The sequence below is a fragment of the Penicillium samsonianum genome (assembly GCF_028829775.1).
Source record: "Penicillium samsonianum strain IBT 33392 chromosome Unknown utg000004l_segment0_segment0, whole genome shotgun sequence".
NCBI classification, from domain to species: domain Eukaryota; kingdom Fungi; phylum Ascomycota; class Eurotiomycetes; order Eurotiales; family Aspergillaceae; genus Penicillium; species Penicillium samsonianum.
Genome location: NW_026643262.1, coordinates 1203625 through 1213066, shown reverse-complemented (window position 1 = coordinate 1213066; position 9442 = coordinate 1203625). Strand labels below are relative to the sequence as shown.

Sequence of the window (9442 nt, the reverse complement as noted above, 5' to 3'; positions counted from 1 at the left end):
TTCACTTCTTCACATGTACTTTTTTTCTTCTTCTTCTAAATGAACGTAACAGAAATGCAATATTCAAGGATCTTCCATAATTACTAATTGCTTCCTTTCTACGTACTCGGTACTCCGTGTGTACTTTGTACTCTCCAGGCCCAGCGGTCCGACATCCGACATCTCTGCCCCGCCCTACCCTGCCGGGTAAACTTCGGTCTCGCAACTACCTCCGTGGCCCTTTGAGAGAGTAAGTGGATTATCAGTTGAATATCGTGGAATATCATTTGTTTAACCAACCCAGCATCTTCATATAGTCATCGTCATTGGACACTACTCCACAGCTTCCCCGCCTACACGGGTTGGTTTCACAATCTGACGCTTCTTCATACATTGGAAGACCTAACTCTCCAGCTTGGGGTATAAAAGGTTGATTCTATTCTTTTTCTTCTTTTCAGATACTGATTGTATTACTTCTCTCTTTTTGTGAGATCAACAACCTCAAGCTCATCATTGAACAGCTTCACTCTTGTCTTGGAGCAACTGAACAAGAGCAAGAGCAATTAATATACTCCCAAAAAGAGAAAAGAGAACTACATTATATCATGGCTCGAATTGACGTCGAGAAAGTCATCGAGGAGCTCACCCTCGGCGAGAAGGTGGCCCTCACAGCTGGTAAATCCGATTTCCATTGTCAAAGATATAATCCCAAGATTAACCTCACCCCACTAGGTCGTGACTTCTGGCACACAGAAGCGGTTCCACGCCTAAACATCCCTGCGCTGCGCACGTCTGACGGCCCAAATGGCGTCCGTGGCACTCGCTTCTTCAACGGTATCCCAGCAGCATGCTTCCCCTGCGCAACAGCGCTCGGCGCAACCTGGGATACCGAGCTGCTATCGGAGGTCGGTGCATTGATGGGTGATGAAGCGATCGCAAAAGGCACACACATCGTGCTAGGCCCAACGATCAACACTCAGCGATCGCCGCTAGGCGGGCGCGGCTTCGAGTCCTTCTCGGAGGATGGTGTCCTCTCCGGCACGCTGGCCGGCTACTTCTGCAAGGCAATGCAGGAGAAGGGTGTTGCTGCTACGCTTAAGCACTTCGTCTGTAACGATCAGGAGCATGAGCGGTTGGCTGTTAGCAGTATTCTTACTAACCGAGCGCTGCGTGAGATTTACCTGATGCCGTTCCAGTTGGCGATGCGGATTTGTCGCTCGCAGTGTGTTATGACCGCTTATAATAAGGTTAATGGGACTCATGTTAGCGAGAACAAGGCTATTATTGATGATATCCTGCGCAAGGAGTGGGGGTGGGAGGGTCTTATTATGAGTGACTGGTGAGTATCGGTGATGGTTTCGTTCTGTTAATTCTTTTGTTTATTCGGAGGCTCACGTTTGATTTTCATTTATAGGTTTGGTACCTACAGTACCTCTGATGCCATCATCGCCGGTCTAGATATCGAGATGCCCGGTAAGACCCGCTGGCGTGGTGAGGCTCTTGCGCACGCCGTCTCGTCAAACAAGGTGGCCCAATACCAGCTCGATGAACGAGTGCGCAATATCCTCAACCTAGTGAACTGGGTTGAACCCCTGGGTATTCCCGAAGGAGCACCCGAGAAGGCTCTCAACCGGCCAGAAGACCAGGCTCTGATGCGCCGTGCTGCTGCTGAGTCTGTCGTCCTTATGAAGAACGAGGGTGATATTCTTCCCCTTAAAAAGGACGGTTCTCTGCTGGTCATTGGACCCAACGCTAAGATTGCTGCTTACTGTGGTGGTGGTTCGGCCTCTCTGGCTCCGTACTACACTATCACCCCGTTCGCTGGTGTTTCTGCCAAAACCAAGGGAGAGGTCAAGTACAGCCAGGGCGTGTACTCCCACAAGGACCTGCCGCTTCTGGGTCCACTGCTGAAGACTGCAGACGGCAAGCCTGGCTTCACATTCAAGGTCTACAATGAACACCCCAACTCTGGCGAGGACCGACAGGTTGTGGACGAGTTGCATCTGCTCGAATCTTCCGGATTCCTGATGGACTACGTCAACCCTAAGATCAAGTCTATGACCTACTACGTCGATATGGAGGGAACATTTACCCCCGAGGAGAGCGGAGTCTACGACTTCGGCGTAACAGTCGTCGGCACAGGCCAACTCCTCATCGACGGCGAAGTGGTTGTCGACAACACCAAGAACCAGAAGCAAGGCTCCGCCTTCTTCGGCACAGCCACCATCGAAGAGATCGGCACGAAAGAGCTCAAGGCCGGCCAAACATACAAGGTTCTCTTCCAGTTCGGCAGCGCACCAACCTCAGACCTAGACACACGCGGAATTGTCTCCTTCGGCCCAGGCGGCTTCCGTTTCGGTGCCAGCCGACAAGTGAGCCAAGAAGAACTGATCGCCAACGCAGTCGAGCAAGCCAAAACCGCCGAGCAAGTCGTTATCTTTGCCGGTCTCACCCTGGAATGGGAGACCGAAGGCCACGACCGCGAACATATGGACCTACCCCCTGGCAGCGACGAGCTGATCAGCCGTGTGCTAGAGGTGAACCCGAACGCAGTTGTGGTGATACAGTCCGGCACGCCGGTCACAATGCCGTGGGCACAGAACACAAAAGCCCTCGTGCAAGCCTGGTTCGGCGGCAACGAGTGCGGCAACGGCATCGCGGACGTCCTCTTCGGCGACGTGAATCCCTCCGGCAAGCTACCAATCACCTTCCCCCGCCGCCTGCAGGATAACCCCTCCTACTTGAACTTCCGGTCCGAGCGCGGCCGTGTCCTGTATGGCGAGGATATCTACGTTGGCTACCGGTACTTCGAGAAGAGCGATGTCGCGCCAGGCTTCGCTTTCGGACATGGTCTGTCGTACACGAGTTTCACGCGCTCGGATCTACGCATCGAAACTGTTCCCGAACAGACCAAGTACACTGAGTCCGGTGAGCCTGTCGCTGCGTCGGTGACTGTCTCCAACACGGGCTCTGTGGCTGGCGCCGAGATCGTGCAGCTCTGGATCGTGCCCCCGAAGACTGATGTTGGCCGTCCTGTGCGCGAGCTCAAGGCTTTCCAGAAGGTTTTCTTGCAGCCTGGTGAGACTAAGACTGTGCAGTTGGTTGTTGAGAAGAAGTTGGCTACGAGCTGGTGGGATGAGGAGCGGGAGCAGTGGATCTCTGAGAAGGGGACGTACCAGGTTCTCGTTACAGGTACTGGGGCTGAGGAGCTGCGTGGCGAGTTTGAAGTTGGCAAGACGAGGTTCTGGCTTGGTCTGTAGGGCTGTGGTATTTTATGTATTTTGTCTTTATATAGGACCATGTCTCATGATTGATGTTATTTTTATCTGTGGATGGGGTAGGTGGGCTTGGCATCTGGCTACTCGAGATTTCTTGATCCAACATGGTTTCAGTATTCCGAATGGAAATTTTTATTTTATTCATTGTTGAGCTTCATAAAAATAGTACTTTGGTGAAGCAGACCTAGTGTTTTAACTATGTAGATAAATGTGTGTGTAATGTTCGTGTCTTACATCTCAGGCCAAGGCGACGCACCTATGCACTGTGGAACTTCGATGAAAAGAATGATTTTCGAGATGAACCCAGCTGATATGAAGCCGCAAAATAAAATAATAAAAACATATGGATGTCCCTAGAAACCAAGCACTAGACATGATACATGGTAAAAAAAAGGGAAAGGAAAAGGGTATATACATAGAACAGAATAGACACATATATATCAGAAGACAGAAATACGCCTCCCAGGGTAAAAGGAATCAAAAAACAACTGCTCAAATCCCTGTAATGCATATTCAAACCCCCACAAACCCCCACAACATTGAACCTTCTCATCAACAAATCCCATTCAAATTGTCATTCTCCTTCCTTCTGATCCTCAGCCCAGCCAACTTCCTCAACAAAATCGAAGCCTTCTTCCGCCGGTTATTTTTAACCGGCAAACCCGGCATAGCAACAGAGTAAACACTCTCCTGGTGCTTAAACTCATCCCCCAAACAAGAAGACGAGTAAGACATCCCGCAGCTGGACCCGGCAAACGTTTGGTACGGGTATCCGCCAGGCAAATCTTCCCCATTCGTCGAAGCAGTACCCAATCTCGGGTTACCTGTTTCCGGTCTCGATACTGTACCCCTTCCAGTGCCCAATGATGAAGCTGGTGAGAGTCTGGCGTAAAAACTCGGATCCCGATCCTCCCAGAAATTTTTCGTCTGCCCTTCACGGGAGTTGAATGACACTGTTGTTTGGTTGTAGGAACTGTAGAAGCGGGTCAATGGCTTTGTCTTGTTGGCTTGGGTTATTCTCGCTTGTTCTTCGTCGATGAGGCGCTGGAGGTCTCTGCTAGCGCGAAGCCAGGTCCTGCCTGCCCCGCCGGGAAATGGTGCTTCTTGTGCGGATATGGCTGGAGGGGATGTCTCGGGTTTTTTCTCATTGTTGGTGGCGTTTTCGTTCTGTGGCTCTGTCTCGAGCTCGGACTCGGTGGCTTCGAACTTTCTGTCGCTTTCATTGAGTGAGCTGACTGGGCTGTCGAGCGTCGTTGGCTTGGATGCCCACTCGCTGTTGAATTGGGGAGGACTGTACGGGAATGGAACCGGGCTTGTCGAGTAGGATCGCTCCCTTTGGTTATCTTCTTCGATTGTTGTTGCTAGGCTGTGGCTCCGGGAGCGAATTCCTGGCGATGGACTGTGTGGTGGTGAGGCGGAGGGTTGTTTGTTATAGAACCGTGCTGAGCTACCTGTGCGCGATACGCTGTTGCCGTATGGTCTCCCTGGTTGGCTGGGAGAATTGAAGCTCATACCAACGCCGGAATCATGTTTCTTGGTGCTTTCCGTTTCGGGGCTGATTGGTTTGGGCGCCGACAGAAGAATGACACGCTGTTTCAAAGATGAAGGAGCTGCATCGACACTAGGCTGACCAGCGGGATTTTGTCCATCTGTCCAGACTGGCACGGCGCTCCGATAGGACAACCCGGCTGGAATTCCACGGTCAATACTGTGAGATAGCATGGCGCAGGCATGCTTGATATCGGCTTCGAGGTCTTCTTCGATCTCTTGGCGGTCGATAAACGGCGATGTAGGGCGGAAGTAGCCCGGCTCATCTGTGAAACTGTAGCCCCCGTGGAAATCGGGGTCCCTGATGTCCCACGTTGGCTCATCGTGGATGGGAGACTCGGGATTTGTCGCTGACCGGGGACGACTGCTTGGTAAACTGGCTTCAATGGGCGAGACCAGTGTTGATTCCAGGCCGCGCGCGGAGCTGCTTCTGGTGAAGGTCAGACGGTGGCGTATTTTGGTTGCTTTTTCTGATAGTTTGCCCTCCATCTCGTAAATAGTTTTGTTTTTGTTTATGGTCCGATGGTTTCACGAAGGAATCGAACAATGAAATAGATCGAAAGAGAGATATTGGAGGAAAGAGCGCAGACAAACAATGAAAATGGCCACGGATTCGACTGGAGTCCACTACAGCTCGAACGACTGGCTCCAATGGACCTGGAAATCAACTCCAGGCAATTTCCCGAACTATGTGATGTCGTCAAGAAGGGAAGTTCGAAGAACCGTTGTCGGCACAACTGTCTGGTATGTGGGGGGAATGCAGGCCAGAATCACATACAAGAGAGACTCGGAATACTGGGAATACGGGATAATAAGTAAATCTGAAAATCAGAAAATGAAAAGGTCCTAAAATAAGGCTAATTCGTAGCGGCTAACAGGGAAAAGATAGTGATGTTACTTGAACTAGTCTGCATAAACAAGAAGATAGGGCTAGATCGGCATATCAACTACCAAATCCACCCGTGGATAACACTTGATATCCACTTTTAGGGTCTCCTTCTTTTCTTATTTTCTACAAAAAATTAGGAATACTGGAAATCTAAGTACTGGAAATCTAAGACATTAGCATCCAATCCTATTCAATTAAATATGTTATTAATGGCATATGAAAAGGGTCTAAGCGCCAAGTACACATGTAGTTAGAGCATATATGCTAGTGTGTTTGTGACTCAAACCGATTGGGGGCTTTTTTTGCGCCAGTGACATCTAGACAAGTCTTTTTTTTTTTTTTTACCTGTAGCACCATTTACACACTATGTTATAAGGAAATAAAATATATACGTATCTCCCTAAGTACTCCATGCACAAAGTAATATATCCCAATAAACGTAAATAATAGCGCCTTGAAAGCCTCGGGCCGCCACCTAATCTTGTTTCCGACCATTCAGCTCGGGCCAACTTATCTGAACAAAGTCCCAAACCCTTTTTTCACTTTCAAATTTAACCGGGGCTTGTTTCCTAGCCTCTACGTTGTACGGAGTATTGCCATGGCAGCGCTACTCAGTAGTCGCCGTGGTGAGCTATCCGATTCGAATATAAACTCCATCTGCCACCTTAAGAGATTCATGAATGCTTCGCTAAGGTCAAAACGGAGGTATAACCATACATGTATAAAATCTGTTATTTTCTATTTATTTTCTATTTAAATGATGCGACATGCGTGTCGCAAAGATAACCAATAGCTATCAATACAATAACGGACCCATCACCCCCCGGCGGAGTGAGTATCCTCCCGGAAGAAATTGACCCAGAGGGCGGGTCTGATGGAGAGCAGTTGGATGCTTCTTTGACAGTCTTCTCGGACAAGGACAAATGCCAAGTGAGAGACGGGAGAGGCAGTTGGATGCGCATCTCCCTGACTGGCGGAACGGAAAAAAGAACGGCAACCTACTTCCCCTGATGCGCCATGACATCTATCCGGTCGTGGACCCCTCGGCGGGATTCTGGACCCAGACTAGAACATGGGATTGGCTGCAGAAGAACTGCGCCTGACAATACTTTTTGATTTCAACGCTTTACCAAGCGGTGATGTCCTCCACCTCGGCCTCACCGAAGGTGCTGCTCTTCGTGAGCTTAGTGACACTGGCCACAGCAGCAGCACCGTCGGCGCCTGACTTTGCCATGATATCGGGCAAGACTTCGTGGAAGAACTCAACAATGTGGCGGTTGACTTGCTCAAATTGAAGCAAGAATGCGTCATGGCCCTCGGGGCTATCGATGCGCCTGAGGCGAGAATTGGGGATGCCAGCTGCAACCTCTTGTTGCTCTGCGAATGTAAACAGACCATCCGACTCGATGCCTAGAACTAGAGCTGGCTGCTCTACGCGTCCAAGGGCCTCGAGGACGGTATCCTCAGAGTCGGCGCTAGGATTGCCGCGGCGGCGGGAGACGTCGTGCGTATCGAGCTTGCGGGTCATGGCAATGTAGCAGTTGGCATCGAATCGCTTGACGAACTTGTCACCCTGGTAACGAAGATACGACTGTGCAGAGAAGTAGGTCGGAGGACGAGGACGGCCGGATGCAGTCAGCTTGGGCTTTGCGTCGACCTCTGGGGCAAATGTTTTGGTGCCAGAGAATTGCGGGTCCATGAACTGGACTTCGGCCTCATTCACAGGAGCCGGTGAGCCTTGTCTGCTCTCCGAGCGTGAAGTTGTTCCGCCACGGTGTCCGTCGTTGTGAATGGCCCAATGCTCGTTCGGGGGAGTGGGAAGCTTCTCGGTGCCGTTAATGTTTCGAGGCTTGGTGGGATCTGGCACATTGCGACCGAACCGAGACTCGAATGAGTTGCGGCTACGGTAAGTGAGAAGTGCCGACATGCGAGCTGCACCGAGGCCGGTGGATGGCGGGTCGTCGAATGCATAGTAGCCATCGTCATACTTCGGGTCACTGTAGATGCTCTGCCGCTGTGCCTCGCCCCAGCTGATGCACCATGCGGAATGACGCGCTGAAGTCGCAATGGGCACAATAGATCGCACATAGTCTTTGCCGAAAAATGCGTATTCCAAGGTGAGCATTCCACCCATGGATCCTCCGACCACCGCAGCAATATGCTTGACACCGAGGTCATCCAGGACGAGTTTGTGGATGTTGACATCATCACGGACAGTCGTGAGGGGGAACTCAGGTCCATAGTAGCCATTTTCAGGCTTGCCATCCTTGTAGGTCACAGCACTTGCACTTCCGTACGGGCTGCCCAAACTGTTGAGGCAGATCACGAAGAACCGAGAAACATCAAAAGCTTGGCCAGGACCACCAAGAAGAGGACCCCACCAGTCAGCGACATCGGCACTGCCACTAAGAGCGTGACAGATCACCAGCACATTATCACCATTAGGAGCGAGTGTTCCGCGCGTAGTGTATGCGACGGGGACATTGTAAAGGGTGACACCGGATTCAAGTTTGAAGGAAGGGATGACCGCAATGGATTGATCCTCGATCAATTGAGCGTAAGGGTTCTCAGGTTGCGAATCGACTCTCTCTACGGGATTTAGTAGCGGTTCATCAAGTAAGAATGAGGGAGATAGACTGACGGTATTGCCCAGTAGGGGCACTGGTAGTTTCAGCCATTGTGAAAAAGACAACAATATTCAAAATAAAGAGAGAAAAAATAAGAAATGGAGACTGGGAACAGGGTGTACTTGTAACAAAATAGAGTGAGTCAAAAACCCCGCAGCCTTGGAATAAATTGGCCTCCGGTCCCGCTGGCAGAAAACCTTGGAATAAAGCGGTGATTAGTCATATGGGGTCTGTCACGTGGGGCTAGGGCTCGCTCCACACTTGACCTTTTTTATCATCTGTGCGAATTTTCTACTTCCGTAGCCAACCATCCAACAAACCTTCTTACGAGCCAACCCCTCAAAACATTCAAAATGGTCAAGACTAAGAAGTCCGGTGACACCCTCTCCTCGCGCCTGGCGCTTGTGATGAAGTCTGGCAAGGGTAAGCAGGCCCTTTCGATCGCACAAATGAGCAATTCGCTAACAATTTCTCTCAGTTACCATGGGTACCAAGTCCACCATGAAGACTCTCCGCTCTGGCAAGGCCAAGCTGGTCCTCATCTCCGGAAACTGCCCTCCTCTGCGCAAGTCCGAGCTTGAGTACTACGCCATGCTCGCCAAGACCCCCGTTCACCACTTCAACGGCAACAACGTACGTTTTATTCCCCTTTCTTTCGGGTCGGCAGCCTGAAAAATCGGCTGTCGTACCTCGGAGCCAGCTACACTACTCAGAGAAGAAGTTGGTCAAAACTACCACTTCGGAGAGTGAAGTTGCTCAGCGAAGGGATCACCGCAAGGCATCCCGGAGAGCGAATTGGACTAACTCGCCCTATAGATTGAGCTCGGTACCGCTTGCGGTAAGCTCTTCCGCTGCTCCGCCATGGCTATCCTCGATGCCGGTGACTCCGACATCCTGAGCCGTGAGGCTTAAGCGTGTCGCCCTGTTGCGAGCCATAAAGCAAAAATAGAATCTTGAACCATTCTTGAACAAAATTTTCTCCCATGAATAATGATGAATTACGTATATTTCAAACTAGGCATCTTCTAGACAAGCTTGCCAAGACACTTGACCACTTTGTGTTAAATGCGCTTGTCTTCGGACTCTGCCATTTCATACAAATAGCCTAAAATGTAATACCT

At 50.6% G+C, this 9442-nt stretch overlaps 4 protein-coding genes across 4 annotated transcripts; 2 read left to right on the top strand and 2 right to left on the bottom strand.

Moving 5' to 3' along the window:
* Window positions 1-521: 521 nt before the first annotated feature.
* On the top strand, window positions 522-3239 carry N7471_007377 (beta-glucosidase; the record flags this gene model as incomplete). Its single annotated transcript, XM_057280096.1, has 3 exons — window positions 522-654; window positions 712-1318; window positions 1394-3239. The coding sequence occupies exons 1-3, from the start codon at window positions 585-587 to the stop codon at window positions 3237-3239; spliced, it is 2523 nt and encodes an 840-aa protein (XP_057134356.1). The 5' UTR covers window positions 522-584.
* Window positions 3240-3809: 570 nt separating this feature from the next.
* Window positions 3810-5294, bottom strand: N7471_007376 (uncharacterized protein; the record flags this gene model as incomplete). Its single annotated transcript, XM_057280095.1, has 1 exon — window positions 3810-5294. The coding sequence occupies one exon, from the start codon at window positions 5292-5294 to the stop codon at window positions 3810-3812; it is 1485 nt and encodes a 494-aa protein (XP_057134355.1).
* A 1526-nt stretch (window positions 5295-6820) lies between these two features.
* Window positions 6821-8372, bottom strand: met2 (homoserine O-acetyltransferase; the record flags this gene model as incomplete). The annotated part of the gene is made up of 2 exons (XM_057280094.1): window positions 6821-8283; window positions 8336-8372. The coding sequence occupies 2 exons, from the start codon at window positions 8370-8372 to the stop codon at window positions 6821-6823; spliced, it is 1500 nt and encodes a 499-aa protein (XP_057134354.1).
* Window positions 8373-8674: 302 nt separating this feature from the next.
* Window positions 8675-9233, top strand: N7471_007374 (60S ribosomal protein eL30; the record flags this gene model as incomplete). Its single annotated transcript, XM_057280093.1, has 3 exons — window positions 8675-8744; window positions 8800-8954; window positions 9138-9233. 3 exons carry the CDS (start codon window positions 8675-8677, stop codon window positions 9231-9233), a joined length of 321 nt encoding a protein of 106 aa, XP_057134353.1.
* Between the last annotated feature and the right edge of the window lie 209 nt (window positions 9234-9442).